The sequence below is a fragment of the Nerophis ophidion genome, linkage group LG14 (assembly GCF_033978795.1).
Source record: "Nerophis ophidion isolate RoL-2023_Sa linkage group LG14, RoL_Noph_v1.0, whole genome shotgun sequence".
NCBI lineage: Eukaryota > Metazoa > Chordata > Actinopteri > Syngnathiformes > Syngnathidae > Nerophis > Nerophis ophidion.
In genome coordinates, this window is record NC_084624.1 from 17,117,926 (window position 1) to 17,137,761 (window position 19,836).

Below are 19,836 nucleotides of genomic sequence, written 5' to 3' on the forward strand. Positions count from 1 at the left end.
GAAGCTTTGAAAGGGGAATTCTTTCCCATTTTTGTTTTATGTAGAGCTTCAGTCGTGCAACAGTCCGGGGTTTTCGCTGTCGTATTTTACGCTTCATAATGCGCCACACATTTTCGATGGGAGACAGGTTTGGACTGCAGGCGTGCCAGGAAAGTACCCGCACTCTTTTTTTACGAAGCCACGCCGTTGTAACACGTGCTGAATGTGGCTTGTCATTGTCTTGCTGAAATAAGCAGGGGCGTCCATGAAAAAGACGGCGCTTAGATGGCAGCATATGTGTTCCAAAACCTGTATGTACCTTTCAGCAATAATGGTGCCTTCACAGACGTGTAAGCCTTGGGCACTAATGCACCCCCATACCATCACAGATGCTGGCTTTTGAACTTTGCGTCGATAACAGTCTGGATGGTTGGCTTCCCCTTTGGTCCGGATGACACGATGTCGAATATTTCCAAAAACAATTTGAAATGTGGACTCGTCAGACCACAGAACACTTTTCCACTTTGCATCAGTCCATCTTAGATGATCTCGGGCCCAGAGAAGCCGGCGGCGTTTCTGGATGTTGTTGATAAATGGCTTTTGCTTTGAATAGTAGAGCTTTAACTTGCACTTACAGATGTAGCAACGAACTGTATTTAGTGTCAGTGGTTTTCTGAAGTGTTCCTGAGCCCATGTGGTGATATCCTTTAGAGAGTGATGTTGGTTTTTGATACAGTGCTGTCTGAGGTATCGAAGGTCGCGGTCATTCAATCTTGGTTTCCGGCCATGCTGCTTATGTGGAGTGATTTCTCCAGATTCTCTGAACCTTTTGATGATATTATGGACCGTAGATGTTGAAATCCCTAAATTTCTTGCAATTGCACTTTGAGAAACGTTGTTCTTAAACTGTTTGACTATTTGCTCACGCAGTTGTGGACAAAGAGGTGTACCTCGCCCCATCCTTTCTTGTGAAAGACTGAGCATTTTTTGGGAAGCTGTTTTTATACCCAATCATGGCACCCACCTATTCCCAATTAGCCTGCACACCAGTGGGATGTTCCAAATAAGTGTTTGATGAGCATTCCTCAACTTTATCAGTATTTATTGCCACCTTTCCCAACTTCTTTGTCAAGTGTTGCTGGCATCAAATTCTAAAGTTAATGATTATTTGCAAAAACAAAAATGTTTATCAGTTTGAATATCAAATATGTTGTCTTTGTAGCATATTTAACTGAATATGGGTTGAAAATGATTTGCAAATCATTGTATTCCGTTTATATTTACATCAAACACAATTTCCCAACTCATATGGAAACGGGGTTTGTATATGAATTGTCGGCATGTTGTACCAACGATATTAATTGTTGACATGTTGCACTAACTATATGAATATTAATTGTCGGCATGTTGTACTAACTATATGAATATACATTTTTGGCATGTTGTACTAACTATATGAATTGTTGGAATGTTGTACTAACTATATGAATTGTCGGCATGTTGTACTAACTATATGAATTGTCGGCATGTTGTACTAACTATATGAATATACATTTTTGGCATGTTGTACTAACTATATGAATTGTTGGAATGTTGTACTAACTATATGAATTGTTGGAATGTTGTACTAACTATATGAATTGTCGGCATGTTGTACTAACTATATGAATTGTCGACATGTTGTACTAACCATCTAAAACATGGGTGTCAAACTCTGGCCCGCCGTGTTATTTCATTTGGCCCTTGAGGCAATATCAAATTAACATTAGAGCTGGCCCGCCCGTATTATACAGCGGCACCGCATTCACCGCTAATACTTGGCAACCCTCCCAATTTTCCTGGGAGACTCCCGAACTTCAGTGCCCCTCCCGAAAATCTCCCGGGGCAACCATTTTCCCAAATTTCTCCCGATTACCACCCGGACAACAATATTGGGGGCGTGCCTAAAAAGGCATTGCCTTTAGCGTTTTCTACAAACCTGTCATCACATCCGCTTTTCCTCCATGCAAACAGCGTGCCGGCCAAGTCACATAATAAATGCGGTTTTTACACGCACACAAGTGAATGTGATACATACTTGGTCAACAGCCATACAAGTCACACTAAGGGTGGCCATATAAACAACTTCAACACTGTTACAAATATGCACCACACTGTAAACCCACACCAAACAAGAACGCACTATTTTATTTTATTTTATTTCACTATTGTTTAATTTTCCTGAAGGAGCTCTCCTGAAGGAATCAATAAAGTTCTATCTATCTATCTATCTATCTGTCTGTCTGTCTGTCTGTCTGTCTGTCTGTCTGTCTGTCTGTCTGTCTGTCTGTCTGTCTGTCTGTCTGTCTGTCTGTCTGTCTATCTATCTATCCATCAAATTATATAAGCGTTGCTTGTTCCATATTCAGTGTTAAAGCAAATCAGTGTAGCAAACTGAGCAATAATTAACGTTTTATTCATGCACTTTCTCTTGCTACTTCAAGGCTTGAATGTTTGATTCATTCATTATTGTTATTTTATTTTCAAATGTATTATTGGCCTGTGGAAAAAGTTTATCTTGATAGAAAAGAGGCATTAAATTTGTATTTACATTTTATTTGATATGCCATATATATTTTGTTAATTATCATTATTATTATTTGAAACTCAATTTTGCATGTCACTATAAAGTTATATAAGCCTTGCTGGTTCAATATTTAATGCAAAACTTGTTGGGGTCTCTAATAAAAGGTTTGTTCAACATTGGCCGGCGGCTTTGCTCAGTTTAAAATTTTGGCCCACTCTGTGTTTGAGTTTGACACCCCTGATCTAAAATTTCGGCATGTTGCACTAACTATATGAATTGTCGGCATGTTGTACTAACTATATGAATTGTCGGCATGTTGTATTGATTGAGACTTTTATTCGTAGATTGCACTGTACAGAACATACTTTGTACAATTGACCACTAAATGGTAACACCATAATAACTTTTTCCAACTTGTTTAGATCCACGTTAATCAATTCATTGTAAATTTTGTACTACAGTAACTATTTGACTGAGGGAGGCTCGTCTTTAAAGGCAAACTTAAAAGAATTGTCTTCATTTAATTATTGGATAGTTGTGCACAAAGTGTAGAGAAAAGAAAAGCTGACTACACTGCGACACAGTTTGATCCGAGACAATTGTGTGATGGTTGTTGCTTATTACAATATGGCAGAAACAGTAGCTGTCAACAACACATGAATTGTTTGTTTACTATATTCGTACTTGTTATTCCTCTGCGTTTCCATTCTGCGCTCCCGCTATGACCCCTGGGAAATGTAGTTTGTCAATTATCAACACACATTATTGTTTTCGTTGGCCTGCTGAGACTTGTTAGTGTTAAAAAAAAAGGAGTTCAGCAGTTTTACGATGAATGGATTGACATTTTTGTTGAGTAGCATTTAAACCTTGAAGATAAATCTACAATTAAACAACTAATTTAATCAGGATATAAAATACATTTTTATATATAAATATTTTTGAATCATCAGTACCACATCATCTGCAAAAAGCAGAGACCTAATCCCGCGGCCACCAAACCGGAACCCCTCAACGCCTTGACTGCGAATCAGACTTTTTTTTTAATGTTTGCTTTTTTTCAACTCTTCGTATATAAGATGTGCTAAAGAACTCTGCAGAGAGACACTATTTGTTAAAAACATTTTTTAATTTGTGTATAAAAACATTACAGTACCTCAAATTTAAACTGCATTATAATGTATTTTCATTAATTATAAGATAAAGAATTTGAGATTAAAAAAAACAAAACACTTGGTCATTACTTGCTGTTTGCCTAACCACTGGAGAGAAGCATGGATGTACACAAGTAGTTAAAATAAGAATTTACCATTCGAAAATTGTGTTTAGTAAATGTTAACTTGAAATAAAAGTGTTAGGGTTAGGTGTATTCAGTACACAACTGATACTTTGTTTACCGCAGAATGAAATTTATGATGACAAGCAAAAAAACTAAATAACAGTGAGAGGAAAAAAAGTTGTTCTCCCCCAAAACGTACTGTGAAAAAAAGCAAAACCGTGGCCCTAAAACCAAGGTACGGATCGTAGTGTGAGTTACCATTGCACTTCTAGTAAACACAATCCTAGATATGGACAAAATGATTGTTGTCAGCTGTAAACATATTTTACCTCGATCAAACATGGTGGAAATGTCTGTTACAAAATACTGCCGTCCGTGTAACTTTTACCTGACTTTCACCACAACACAAAATCCCGGATGATATAGCGAGACAATGCGGCTCACTGTGATTTGACGTGGCGGACACAAAGTAAGGAAGCTGGGTCATAAATTGCTGGTACGAAACGCTGGCTAAGGTTAAACTTCTACAGAGTTATTATCTCTCCATTGCTAAATTCTGGACTTTTCTATTCTATAACCTGTTAATACTTAATACTTACTGCTGTTGCTTAGAATACACAATTGGGCTGACTAATACAGTAAGCTATGCTATGGACTACATAATCACAAACAAAATGGTAAATGGATTGTACTTTTATAGCCCTTTTCTACCCTCAAGGTACTCTAAGCGCTTTGACACTATTTCCACATTCAACCATTAATACACACATTTACACACTGAAGGGAGGAGCTGCCATGCAAGGCGCTTATCAAGGGTGAAGTGTCTTGCTCAAGGACACAACGAACATGAGTAAGATGGCAGAGGATGGGATTGAACCCTGAATCCTAAAGTTGCTGGCATGGCCGCTCTGCCACACGAGCCACGCCGTCTCAATAATATTGGATTGTAATACTAACTGGTCCATTGCCAAAAACGGAAGGCACTGATCCAATAAAATAATTCTTTAGGAAGATCATTCTTTATTTTGCCGGTGGACAGTGATATGACTGTCTTACATTAGAAAACTAAGCTAGCTACGTGACAAATCGAGCTAACTTTGCGAAAAAATTATTCACACATTTCTAACCTAATTACTTACCGTTTCATTGTTCACTCTATTACCATAAATAGTAGCCACCAAGCCTGCCATTAAAATATTTTTTTTGGGGGGGGGGGGTTTGTGAAGGTTTGTGGTTAGGCAGGCTAATCTTTGCACACACTCAAAGTGACTTCCTCACAGTGGAAAAATGAAAGTTAAAAGTAAGGCAATTTTTACTTCAGATAAGGCTGAAAGTTAGTGTAGTGACTTGCGCTGGTCAAAGCAACAGCGCATTTTCTTTCAATGGGTTTTATCTTCAAGATGTTGGAGCACAGCCTGTTTTACATTAATTTAAAGGCCTACTGAAACCCACTACTACCCACCACGCAGTCTGATAGTTTATATATCAATGATGATATATTAACATTGCAAGACATGCCAATACGGCCTTTTTAGTTTACTAAATTGCAATTTTAAATTTTCCGGGACTTTTTTCTTGAAAACGTCGCGTAATGATGACGTGCACGCGTGACATCACAGGCTGTTATGAATATGAGCGCTGCACACACACAGCTAAAAGTCGTCTGCTTTAACGGCATGATTACACAGTATTTTGGAGATCTGTTTTGCTGAATCTTTTGCAATTTGTTCAATTAATATTGCAGAAGTCAAAGTAGAACAATGGAGTTGGGAAGCTTTAGCCTTTAGCCACACAAACACACGGTGATTCCTTGTTAAAAATTCACAGAGTTGAAACTTTACTATGGATCACAGCGGACATGGATCCCGACCACTTGTCAACCAGCAGGTTTTGGTGACAAAATTGTGGTTAAAAAGTCGCCACTTACCGGATATCAGCTGAGCTTGCGCCTCCCGTACAGCTGCCGTCAACTTCCCCGAGACACTGCGCGTCAACACCCGGCCGTGGACGTACACTTCCGACTATCAGATACTGTTAAACTCACTAAAACACTAGCAACACAATAGAAAGATAAGGGATTTCCCAGAATTATCTCAGTAAATGTCTCTAAAAACATATGAATCCGTCTCAATGCAACGCGATTGCAATCGCGTTTTTTTTTCTTTTCTTTTTTCTAGTCCGTCGCTATCAATATCCACAAACACAAATCTTTCGTCCTCGCTCAAATGAATCGGGAAATTGTCGTTTTCTTGGTCCGAATAGCACTTTTTGTTGGAGGCTCCCATTAAAAACAATGTGAATATGTGAGGACCCCCCACACTTGTGACGTCATCGTCTTTGACTTCCTGTAGAGGCAGGGCTTTTCTCCAGTTGCGAATTTTATCGTGGATGTTTTTTACTAAATCCTTTCAGCAAAAATATGGCAATATCGCAAAATGATCAAGTATGACACATAGAATGGACCTGATATCCCCGTTTAAAATAAGAAAATCTCATTTCAGTAGGCCTTTAATTGGCTGAGTCATACAAGGATGTTTGAGTTAAATTTGCACCATTTATGGATAATCCACTGACTTCACATATGGCAAAAACGTTACAAAAGGAACAAATTCCAAACGGACAGTATGGAGAGAGTATGAAGGAAGGCAAGATTGTTTTATAAATATCTCTGCAATGCCTCTATGGTTTGATTTCAAGTTTTCGGGACTTAAGCAGATCCCAAGTACACATAAGCAGGTACCATCAGGTAAAAATGTTTTTTGCGTAATAGGGCCCCTTGAATATGAAGCTATTAGCCAAGGATTGTTGTAAATCCTAATACACAAGAAAGTCTAAATGGGAATCCTTGTTTACGTGTGGAACAGATATAACGGGATGTGCACACACAAGACACTTACTGTACATTCCTGAAGTCTGCACTGTCTTGGAAATAATAAAATGTTCATAAAAACATTTAGTAAATGCATAATGCAAGAAAAACTTCCTGTCTTTCACTTAAATATACATTCAGAGCAGTGTTACAATGCATGAAAGGCAGACCAAAATCTATTTTTGGCTTTGAAAATGTATTCATGGCGGACTGTATATTGTTCATTAGTAAGTATTGGTATCAACATTACTGAACCTGTAATTTACTTGGTATCAGGTTGACATGAACATTTGTAGTATCACCCACCCCTACGAGTTCGAACAGATGAAATTCCTATGATGTTTTTGATCTGTTTTCTGATATTTTTGTTCAGATAAACACCAATACAGCATCATGGAAATTGAAAGCCGTGTATGTCGGCAGCGACTGAGTGAGTCATCCAAGGTAAGTTTGCGATCAATATTTGATCAAAACAGATGAATGACATGTTTAGAAATTCATGAGGTTTGTATCCACCCTAAATGATTCCTCTAGTACATGTAGAGAAGTGGTTGCGTTATAGTTGGCTATGTTGCACACTTGCATATTTCTATGGACGTGTGTACCCCCCTCAATCAAGCTACAAACCCCGTTTCCATATGAGTTGGGAAATTGTGTTAGATGCAAATATAAACGGAATACAATGATTTGCAAATCCTTTTCTAGCCATATTCAATTGAATGCACTACAAAGACAATATATTTGATGTTCAAACTCATAAACTTAATTTTTTTTTTGCAAATAAGAATTAACTTAGAATTTCTTGGCTGCCACACGTGCCGAAGTAGTTGGGAAAGGGCCTGTTCACCACTGTGTTACATCACCTTTTCTTTTAACAACACAAACAAATGTTTGGGAACTGAGGAAACTAATTGTTGAAGCTTTGAAAGTGGAATTTTTTCCCATTCTTGTTTTATGTAGAGCTTCAGTCGTTCAACAGTCCGGGGTCTCCGCTGTCATATTTTACGCTTCATAATGCGCCACACATTTTCGATGGGAGACAGGTCTGGACTACAGGCGGGCCAGGAAAGTACCCGCACTCTTTTTTTACAAAGCCACGCTGTTGTAACACGTGCTGAATGTGGGTTGGCATTGTCTTGCTGAAATAAGCAGGGGCGTTCATGAAAAAGACGGCGCATATATGTTGTTCCAAAACCTGTAGGTACCTTTCAGCATTTATGGTACCTTCATAGATGTCTAAGTTACTCATGCCTTGGGCACTAATGCACCCCCATACCATCACAAATGCTGGCTTTTGAACTTTGCGTCGATAACAGTCTGGATGGTTCGCTTCCCCTTAGGTCCGGATGACACGATGTCGAATATTTCCAAAAACTATTTGAAATGTGGACTCGTTAGACCACAGAACACTTCTCCACTTTGCATCAGTCCATCTTAGATGATCTCAGGCCCAGAGAAGCCGGCGGCGTTTCTGGATATTGTTGATAAATGGCTTTTGCTTTGCATAGAATAGCTTTAACTTGCACTTACAGATGTAGCGACCAACTGTATTTAGTGACAGTGGTTTTCTGAAGTTTTTCCTGAGCCCATGTAGTGATATCCTTTAGAGATTGATGTCGTTTTTTTATACAGTGCCGTCTGAGGCAGTGGTTCTCAACCTTTTTTCAGTGATGTACCCCCTGTGATCATTTTTTGAAACCAAGTACCCCCTAATCAGAGCAAAGCATTTTTGTTTTAAAAAAAAAGGAGATAAAGAAGTAAATTACAGCACTATGTCATCAGTTTCTGATTTATTAAATTGTATAACAGTGCAAAATATTGCTAATTTGGGGTGTGGCATAGCTCGGTTGGTAGAGCGACCGTGCCAGCAACTTGAGGGTTGCAGGTTCGATTCCCGCTTCCGCCATCCTAGTCACTGCCGTTGTGTCCTTGGGCAAGACACTTTACCCACCTGCTCCCAGTGCCACCTACACTGGTTTAAATGTAATTTAGATATTGGGTTTCACTATGTAAAGCGCTTTGAGTCAATAGAGAAAAGCGCTATATAAATATAATTCACTTCACTTAACTAATTTGTAGTGGTATTTCTTGAACTATTTGGAAAAAAATATATAAAAATAACTAAAAACTTGAAAAATAAACCAGTGATTTAATTATAAATAAAGATTTCTACACATAGACGTAATCATCAGCTTAAAGTTCCCTCTTTGGGGATTGTAATAGAGATCCATCTGAATTTATGAACTTTATTCCAAACATTTATTCAAGAAAAAAGAAATCTTTAACATCAATATTTATGGAACATGTCCACAAAACATCTTGCTGTCAACACTGAATATTGCATTGTTGTATTTTTTTTTCACAGTTTATGAACTTGCATTTATATTTTGTTGAAGTAATTCAATAAATATATTTATAAAGGATTTTTGAATTGCTGCTATTTTTAGAATATTTAAAAAAAATCTCACATACCCCTTGGCATACCTTCAAGTACTCCCGGGGATATGCGTACCCCCATTTGAGAACCACTGGTCTAAGGGATCGAAGGTCACGGTCATTCAATGTTGGTTTCCGGCCATGCCGCTTAGGAGGAGTGATTTCTCCAGATTCTCTGAACCTTTTGATGATATTATGGACCGTAGATGTTGAAATCCCTACATTTCTTGCAATTGCACTTTGAGAAACGTTGTTCTTAAACTGTTTGACTATTTGCTCATGCAGTTGTGGACAAAGGGGTGTACCTCGCCCCATCCTTTCTTGTGAGCATTTTTTGGGAAGCTGTTTTTATACCCAATCATGGCACCCACCTATTCCCAATCAACCTGCACACCTGTGGGATGTTCTAAATAAGTGTTTGATGTGCATTCCTCAACTTTATTAGTATTAATTGCCACCTTTCCCAACTTCTTTGTCACGTGTTGCTGGCATCAAATTCTAAAGTTAATGATTATTTGGGGGGAAAAATTGTTTATCAGTTTGAACATCAAATATTTTGTCTTTGTAGCATATTCAACTGAATTTGGGTTGAAAATGATTTGCAAATCATTGTATTCTGTTTATATTTACATCTAACACAAATTCCCAACTCATATGGAAACAGGGTTTGTACATAAAGTCTATGAATGACTGAAGTTCTTTATTGTTATTGCTTTTAGAAAGACAACCAAATACAGTTTAGAAGCACCAGGTAATTATCATTTAGAAATATTAATAAATAAAAACTAAAGAGAACAATATAAGAAAACAAAAAAAGCATGCAATATAAAAAATAAATATGTGGGATACATAAACACTCTCTGAGCTGCCACCTTATCGTGGTAGAGGAGTTTGCGTGTCCCAATGATCCTAGGAGCTATGTTGTCCGGGGGCTTTATGCCCCCTGTTAGGGTCTCCCAAGACAAACTGGTTCTAGGTGAGGGATCAGACAGAGAGCAGCTCGAAGACCTCTATGAAAAATACAAACGAAGGACCCAGATTTCCCTCCCTCTGGAGCCAGGCCCGGAGGTGGGGTACGATGGCGAGCGCCTGGTGGCCGGTCCCAGCCCGAAGAGGCAACGTGGGTCCCCCCTCCAATAGGCTTACCACCCATAGCAGGGGCCATAGAGGTCGGGTGGAATGTGAGCTGGGCGGAAGCTGAATGCAGGGCACTACATAAACTAGCTCTTGGGACGTACAGCAAGGGCTCTGGAACCTGTTCTCTTGAGAGGGGCTGGACTCTCTTAATTCTTGTTGCCCCCCGGCTCAAAGCCTGCACGTTGGCATTCGACCCAGTGGACGACAGGGTAGCTTACCTCCGCCTTCGGGTGAGGGGGACGGGTCCTGACTGTTGTTTGCACTTATATGCCAAACGACAGCTCAGATTACCCACTCTTTTTGGATTCACTCGAGGGAGTACTGGAGAGTGCTCCTCCGGGTGATTCCCTCGTTCTACTGGGGGACTTCAACGGTCATATTGGCAACGACAGTGAAACCTGGAGTGGTGTGATTGGGAAGAATGGCCGACCAGATCTGAAACCGAGAGGAAGGGGAAGCAGTGCAATGTCAACACGGTGTATGGTGGAGATGGTGTTCTCCTGACCTCGACTGCGGATGTTGTGGATCGATGGACGGAATACTTCAAAGACCTCTTCAATCCTACCAACACGTCTTGGAAGGAAACACTGCCCGGGCAATCTGTGATGGGCTCTCCTATTTCTGAGGCTGAGGTTGCAGAGGTCGTTAAAGATGTCCTCGGTGGAAAAGCCCCGGGGATGGATGAGATCCGCCCGGAGTTCCTAAAGGCTCTGGATGCTGTGGGGATGCCTTGGTTGGCAAAATTCTGCATTGGGGGCGGTACCTTTTAGATTGGCAGACCGGGGTGGTGGTTCCTCCCTTTTAAGAAGGGTAACCGGAGGATGTGTTCCAACTATCGTGGGCTCACACTCCTCAGCCTTACTGGTAAGGTCTATTCAGGTGTACTGGAGAGGAGGCTACGCCGGATAGTCGAACCTCGGATTCAGGAGGAACAGTGTGATTTTCGTCCTGGTCGTGGAAATGTGGACCAGCGCTATACTCTCCGCAGAGTCCTTGAGGGTGCATGGGAGTTTGCCCATCCAGTCTACATGTACTTGACCGGGAAGTCCTGTGGGGAGTGCTCAGAGAATGTGGGGTATCGGACTGTCTGATTGTGGCAGTCCGCTCCCTGTATGATCAGTGTCGGAGCTTTGTCCGGATTCCCGGCAGTAAGACGGACCCGTTTCCAGTGAGGGTTGGACTCCGCCAAGGCTGCCCTTTGTCACCGATTCTGTTTACAACTTTTATGGACGGAATTTTCTAGGCGCAGTCAGGGCGTTGAGGCTATCTGGTTTGGTGGTTACAGGATTAGGTCTCTGCTTTTTGTAGATGATGTCCTGATGGCTTCATCTGTCCAAGATCTTCAGCTTTCACTGGATTGGTTCGCAGCCGAGTGTGAAGCGACTGTGATGGGAATCAGCACCTCCAAGTCCGAGTCCATGGTTCTTGCCCGGAAAAGGGTGGAGTGCCATCTCTGGGTTGGGGAGGAGTTCAGGTACCTGAGAGTCTTGTTCAAGAGTGGATCGTGAAATCGACAGGCGGATCAGTGCAGCTTCTTCAGTAATGCGGACGCTGTATCGATCTGTTGTGGTGATGAAGTAGGTGAGCCAGAAGGAAAAGCTCTCAATTTACCGGTCGATCTACGTTCTCATCCTCACCTATGGTCATGAGCTTTGGGTTATGACCGAAAGGACAAGATTACGGGTACAAGTGGCCGAAATGAGCTTCCTCTGCCAGGTGGCAGGGGCTCTCCCTTAGAGATAGGGTGAGAAGCTCTGTCATCCGGGAGGAGCTCAAAGTAAAGCGGCTGCTCCTCCACATCAAGAGGAGCCAGATGAGGTGGTTCGGGCATCTGGTCAGGATACCACCCGAACGCCTCCCTAGGGAGGTGTTTCAAGCACGTCCGACCGGTATGAGGCCACGAGGAAGACCTAGGTCACGTTGGGAAGACTATCTCTCCCGGCTGGCCTAGGAATGTCTCGAGATCCCCCGGGAGGAGCTGGATGAAGTGGCTGGGGAGAGGAAAGTTTGGGCTTCCCTGCTTAGGCTGCTGCCCCCGCGTCTGACCTCGGATAAGCAGAAAAAGATGGATGGATGGAAGGATTGACATAAACATTGTAAAAGTTCTCTTCATCACACAGTCCTAGTCTGGCTTGTCAGTTGATGGAGGTAATGTTTGTTACAGCCCGTGGACAGAAGCTATTCATAGTCTTATTTTGCTTATGAGGGACCTGAACCTTTTTCTAGCTATAGATACCCAAGGTATTTTTATCCAATGCGATGCTGCTGGCCTTCTGTTTGTTTGTTTGGTTTTCCCGAAGTCAGTTACCATCGCTTTTGTTTGGAGATGTATAGTTTCATGTTATTGTCAATACACCAGTCTGTCAGGTTCCTGATCTCCTCTCTGTAGACTGTCTCGTTGTTCTCTGAAATCAGTCCTACAACAGTGGTATCATCGGCAAACTCAACCATGGTGTTATTGGGGTGTGCGTGAGTACAGTCGTTGGTGAAAATGAAGAAGAGTAATGGACTCAGGACACGTCCCTTCGCTGTGCCTCTACTGAGGATGAAGGTTAAGGAGGTGTATTTCCCCGTACGGATAGTTTGTGGGGATTTTTTTGAGAAAGTCCTGTATCCACAAACACAGTCAACTGCCCAAAACGAGGTCATTAAATGTATGTACTAGCTTATGCAGAATGTCTGTACTAAAGGCTGAGCTGAAGTCTATAAAAAAACCTCCAGCACAGTTGCACATATGAATACATGTCACGGCACAAGAAACTAGCAACAGTAGGGGTGGAGGGGGACGGGGGGCATCCAGTTCGAAGCTGCCACCCTCAGGGCGCTGCTCCGTACACCATCACACCACGAGAGCGGTTAAGGCATGGGGTGGGGATATGTGTGCACATTTGTGTGGAAGTCCATTTGTGAGTGTTATGTCTACTGGCCTGGATGTCGCTTTGCTCGGCGTTCACAAAACAGAGTTCAACATCACAGGTGTTCTTGAAGAAGATTAGAAGAATAAGGGCATCTTTAACTGGGCGAGGCTCACTGGGATGTTTACAGCACAGCTTGGCCAATGCCATTTGGTAGGAAATCGAATTGTAGATAAGGATTGTTATTCATTTCAGGCAAGCAGACACATTCCAATGTTTTTTCTGATCTAATTGTTCATTCTGGCTCTCTGATTGATCATAATTTCGCCTTGTAGAGTGAAAAGTTTATCCGAAATGTTATCCAATTTGCGCTTCAATTCCGAGATCGCTAACGTCTGAGTGCCCACAGCCCTGCCCATTCCATCCATTCCGATGGGCAGCCTTAGGGCTTCTAAAACTGCTGTAATCGTCTTCAAAACGTGACATGGATGATTATAAGATTGATTAGTAAACGTCAAAAATCGATAAACAATGTATTTATTGTAAATAAAATAATGCAGACAGTTTTAAAATTTGGCTGGCTGCAGCTAGCCCCTTCATCGAGAGATTGATCCAACTCCTTTATAATCGGACACTTATGGCCAAGTTTTGCACACATTTTATTAATTTGATAATTCAAGTGCAAAAGTTTGCTTACAGACAATTTTTGTGTTTTTTTTATTTAACTTGGTATTTAAAAGTTTACATTTCACTTTCAATGTTGAAATATTCTAGAAATACAAGTTAATTGTATTTAAAAGAGTACTCTTCCAATGAATATTATGTATCGTCATTACATTAGTGATTAATTTGGTCTCAAATAAATTAATGGAAATAATATTATCGGTCAATAATTTGTAGGTCAATATCTCGTCGAGCAAAATTTGTTTTCGGCCTAGGCCTACGTATCAATATATTACGAGTATCTTTGAAATTTTCTTTTATTTCAGTAGTTGGATTCTAAAAGTACATGCAACAAGTGTTATACTATGGATTTAATAATAGTTTTGTAACTACATGTCTGCTGCGTTGCCAGGTGTTCTTGTGGGCCGATCAAGCAGTGGAATTGTTGCAGGGGCTCAATGAGCAGCGACAACACAGCCACCTGTGTGATGTGGTGCTGGCGGCTGACAAGCAACCTCTTCACGCTCACAGAGCCCTGCTGGCCGTCTGCAGCCCTTACTTTCATGCTATGTTCACTTTGGGAATGAGAGAGAAGCAACAACCACAGGTGTGCACTGTAGGATTCTTCTACTAAATCAAAAAAACATTTGTCTTCAGGTGAGAGCTAGGTAATATAGACTGAAAGTAAAATCTTTACATTTAATTTACAATTTTGTCAGATATTTTACCCATTTTTTATTTACCAATGAAATACAAACACATTACTTAGATAATTCAAAACCGGTTTAGCTTTTATTGGATTACAGAAGTAGCTTGTGCTGCAGCTATCGATTATTTTAGTAAGTACGCTGAGCTTTTGAAGCTGTCTTAAAGTGCTTCTGACGTCAGAGAATGATAGAAGTTGATCTCTGAACAGCGCAAGGTACGAAATTGTTGAAATAAAAAAGTTTAAATTTCTGTAAGTCGTTAAAGAAACAACTGCCGTTAGTGAGTTGTTACGAGAGGTACTGACATCAGTGAGCTGCTCCGATGTCAAAATGTAGAAGAAAAACTCAAATCTCAAAACCTGCAATGTCATCTGAATCAAATGATTCTCTGGACACAGGAGACGAGGAAAAGCAAGATTTGATGTTGGATACAGGACAAGACTGGAAGCAAGACTTGGTGCGAAAAAAAATAGTCGATGACATAGAAAATACAAGATTAGCTCACCAAGCAGACTTGAAAAGAGTAATAAGATAACTTCATGAAAATCTGAGAAAAGCAAATACAGAATACAAAGAAGATCTGAAAAAACTGCAGGATAATATAGAAAGTCTGCAAACACAGAATAATACATTTTCAGGAAATGTGTCACGAAGTAAAGATTCTCCAAGAATAAATGATTGCAGTGACATGTGGATGAATATCATGAGTGATATCATTGTGACAGGGAACCCAATTAAACCTAGACACTACGCGAAAGCTGTGAGACATGGAGAACTAGATGAAATGGATGTTGCCTCAGCAGATCAGCAAGTAGTCAACTTTCTGCAATCAAAAGAAATTAAAATCAACGTTAATACAATCACAACATGCATCCCACTGAATGAAAGAAAATACAACACCACTACGGTCATTTTTGTGACTCTCGTTAACAAATAATCTAAAATGGCCCTGCTGAAACAGGGAAAGAAGCTGAATGGTACAAATGTGTAAATGAATGAGCACCTCACAAAACTTAGTGCTGAAATAGCCAAGAAAGCACGCCACTTGAGAAAGCGGGAATAAATTCAGGGAACTTGGAACGCTAACTGTAACATCTACATCAATTTAATGGAGGTCCAGAAGCAAAAATACTTGTTGTCTATGACATCAAGTGCCTAGGCAAACATTAAAATTGACACTGTTTCGCCAACGACAATGATAATGGAGTCTAACAGAAAACAAATACCTAAATTCAACATCAACACTACAATGTTTCAAGGGACCACTAAACAAAAATACCTAGATTGATGAGCTTATCCATAATAATAATAATAACATTTATATGGCGATTTTCTATTAGATACTCAAAGCGCTCACAGAGAAGTGAGAACGCATCATTCATTCACTCCACATTCACACCTGGTGGTGGTAGGCTACATGTGTAGCCACAGCCGCCCTGGGGTAGACTGACGGAAGCGTGACTGCCAGTTTGCACCGACTGCCAGTTTGCGCCCACGGCCCCTCCGACCACCGCCCACCATTCATTCATCAGTGTGAGCGGCACTGGGGGAAAGGGCAAAGTGTCATACTAGAGGAGAAAGCTGAGCTCGGTAACCATACTTTTTGTTGACCACTGTGAGACGCTATATTACACGCTTTACAGACAGTTTATAGGATACTGTCTATTGATAAACTACTGTATGTCCTTGAATTGCCGCTGAGCATGTAATATGCGCCTGCCTTGACTTACTGCCGGGTCAAACTCGCTCACCAAATTTATTAGCGCATGCTGGCTTTTCCCGCTGGGTCAAATTCGTGACGTCACGAGTGACGCTTCCCCTGCCGTCATTTTCAAAATCATGGAGGAGTTTTTTTTTTTTTTGCATATACCATGTGTAAACCAGGGGTCTTGTTCCACAGCCATACAGATCACACTAATGGTTGTGATATAAAACAATTTTAACACTCTTACTAATATGCGCCACACTCTGTAAACCCTAACCAAACAAGAATAACAAACACATTTCTGGAGAACATTGGCTCTGTAACACATTATAAATGCAACATAAGAATTACCCAGAATTCCAATGCATCCATGATTCTTGGCTATATTATACACCCGCTAGCACCAAACATTCTGCTGCTGCATTAAATCCATTCACAACATTACATCCAGGAACTTTGTTATGAACTCAGCTGACTTTCAAATGACAGGTAGATTTTGAGTCGCTATAGTATCTGCCAAGAGTACCTGTGTTAGGAGAGGAACAAGCAATAGAAAAGGGATGGATAGATGGATGTTTTTATGTTATGTACTCAACTGCATTTTCCCCATCTTGCATGTAGGTGCAGCTTTTTGGTTTGTCGTACGTTGGTCTGAAGACAGTCCTGGACTTCTTTTATACTGGAGAGCTTCCATTGGACGGCAGGAATATTGAATCTGTGCTACAAGCTGCTCATCACTTACAGGTAATAGACTGTCAGACAATCAATTTGTGATTAATTCTACTACAAATTATTTTCTTTAAATGTATTGTATTGATTTCAGTGTTTATATTTATAATATATTCATTTACTATTGAACTATTGACATGCAATTATTTTCTTTCCAAGAATATTGAGCTCATAAAGGAGATTAAAGAAGCGACCGGCCAACTCCACCTGGGTCCTATAAACGTAATTGCAAATGTACGCATTAAGACAAATGCTTTTCAAAATAATCTCTCATTTTGAGGAGGTAACGTTCGAAGAACTTTAACAACTCATTAATGGGACAAAACAGACATAATGTCCACTCAACCCACTTCCTTGGAAACTCATTAAGTTTGTAGTATTAGGACGATCAGTACTAATTATCCTTAACTTATCCCTCTCTTCCGGTACTGTTCCCCTCGCATTCAAAACAGCGGTTATTTGTTCTTGCACTAATTAAAACCTCGATGTTGATTAATCAGGCAGCCCTACACCAGTCCAATAATTGGTTCGGTATTTTAAACTTGTCTGTGAGACACTTGAGGATATACCTTTGATTATGGCTGATGTGTGCTGAAGTACGCATTGTGTGCACTCAAGTATGCGCAGGTGTGCTGCAGTACACACGCTCACATTTTCATGTGCAAGATGGTGTGAACCTGCAGCCACGCAGGTTGCCGCATTAACATGTGTTATCCTGATATTACAATAGTCTTTACAACAACTGCCAAATTTATGTCATTTATATTGTATATGGTCTATATTACACAACACCAATATAGTTCATTACGGGTGTTTGTAGGAAAAAAAATATATGAGGAAGACTTCAAAGAACTAATTGCATATTAAATCGCAAATTAAATCCCGGTTAGGTTTATTCCGGTGTACTGGAGAGGAGGCTACGCCGGATAGTCGAACCTCGGATTCAGGAGGAACAATGTGGTTTTCGTCCTGGTCGTGGAACTGTGGACCAGCTCTATACTCTCGGCAGGGTTCTTGAGGGTGCATGGGAGTTTGCCCAACCAGTCTACATGTGCTTTGTGGACTTGGAGAAGGCATTCGACCGTGTCCCTCGGGAAGTCCTGTGGGGAGTGCTCAGAGAGTATGGGGTATCGGACTGTCTTATTGTGGCGGTCCGTTCCCTGTACGATCAGTGCCGGAGCTTGGTCCGCATTGCCGGCAGTAAGTCGGAACACATTTCCAGTGAGGGTTGGACTCCACCAAGGCTGTCCTTTGTCACAGATTCTGTTCTTAACTTTTATGGACAGAATTTCTAGGCTCAGTCAAGGCGTTGAGGGGTTCCGGTTTGGTCACCGCAGGATTAGGTCTCTGCTTTTTGCAGATGATGTGGTCCTGATGGCTTCATCTAACCGGGATCTTCAGCTCTCACTGGATCGGTTTGCAGCCGAGTGTGAAGCGACCGGAATCAGAATCAGCACCTCCAAGTCCGAGTCCATGGTTCTCGCCCGGAAAAGGGTGGAATGCCATCTCCGGGTTGGGGAAGAGACCTTTCCCCAAGTGGAGGAGTTCAAGTACCTAGGAGTCTTGTTCACGAGTGAGGGAAGAGTGGATCGTGAGATCGACAGGCAGATCGGTGCGGCGTCTTCAGTAATGCGGACGTTGTATCGATCCGTTGTGGTGAAGAAGGAGCTGAGCCGGAAGGTAAAACTCTCAATTTACCGGTCGATCTACGTTCCCATCCTCACCTATGGTCATGAGCTTTGGGTCAGGACCGAAAGGATAAGATCACGGGTACAAGCGGCCGAAATGAGTTTCCTCCGCCGTGTGGCGGGGCTCTCCCTTAGAGATAGAGTGAGAAGCTCTGCCATCCTGGAGGAACTCAAAGTAAAGCCGCTGCTCCTCCACATCGAGAAGAGCCAGATGAGGTGGTTCGGGCATCTGGTCAGGATGCCACGCGAACGCCCCCCTAGGGAGGTGTTTAGGGCACGTACAACTGGTAGGAGGCCACGGGGAAGACCCAGGACACGTTGGGAAGACTATGTCTCCCGGCTGGCCTGGGAACGCTTCGGGATCCCCCGGGAAGAGCTAGACGAAGTGGCTGGGGAGAGGGAAGTCTGGGTTTCCTTGCTTAGGCTGTTGCCCCCGCGACCCGACCTCGGATAAGCGGAAGAAGATGGATGGATGGAAATCGCAAATCACAAACTTCCTCCCACCTCCAGAGACATCCACTTGGGAATAGGTTGATTGGCAACACTAAATTGGCCCTAGTGTGTGAATATGAGTGTGAATGTTGTCTTTCTATCTGTGTTGGCCCTGTGATGAGGTGGCGACTTGTCCAGGGTGTACGCCGCTTTCCGCCCGAATGCAGCTGAGATAGGCTCCAGCGACCCCGAAAGGGACAAGCGGTAGAAAATGGATGAATGTTCATCAGAAATGATCACCCAGTCTCCTTGTTTTCGGGACAAATCACAAGTTAAAGTACAATCAAAGTCTAGTTTTGATTTTAGTTATGTCAGCAACCTCCTACTTCAAGTCAGGCAATCTTGGGGGCGTCGACTTAAACAGGTTCCCTGTACACTACTACTGTACACCTGTACTGTTTCACACTTTTATATAAGGGATGTTTAATCCTTGGTGAAGAGTCCATTTATGATTGAAGCAATAATAATAAATATATAATGGTTCAGGTATGGAAAGTGGTGGATCTCTGCTGCCAGTTTCTGCAGCAGGAGGTGAGCGAGGAGAACTACTTGTACCTGCAGGAGTTGGCTCAGCTCTACAGTCTACAGCGACTTGACGCCTCCATCGATGACTTCCTCCTCAAACATTTTGCTACCCTCTCCTTCACCCCAAACTTTCTTCGTGACATTCCTTTGCACAAGCTAACCGCTTACCTCTCCAGTAACCAAGTACTGTTTTTTCTTTTTGCAATGTT

The 19,836-nt window shown here is 41.6% G+C and overlaps 1 protein-coding gene across 6 annotated transcripts in view; it reads left to right on the top strand.

Moving 5' to 3' along the window:
• The window catches only part of klhl36 (kelch-like family member 36), a 58,981-nt gene that overhangs the window by 28,867 nt on the left and 10,278 nt on the right, over positions 1 to 19,836 (top strand). For 2 of the 6 annotated variants that reach the window (XM_061919998.1, XM_061919999.1), the window contains 5 exons: positions 7,064 to 7,134; positions 14,194 to 14,388; positions 16,815 to 16,937; positions 17,082 to 17,156; positions 19,589 to 19,810. In XM_061919998.1, the coding sequence (XP_061775982.1) occupies positions 7,064 to 7,134; positions 14,194 to 14,388; positions 16,815 to 16,937; positions 17,082 to 17,156; positions 19,589 to 19,810 (686 nt within the window). The remainder of the gene's footprint in view (positions 1 to 7,063; positions 7,135 to 14,193; positions 14,389 to 16,814; positions 16,938 to 17,081; positions 17,157 to 19,588; positions 19,811 to 19,836) is intronic. The other 4 variants (XM_061920001.1, XM_061920002.1, XM_061920000.1 and 1 more) reach the window with 3 other exon arrangements.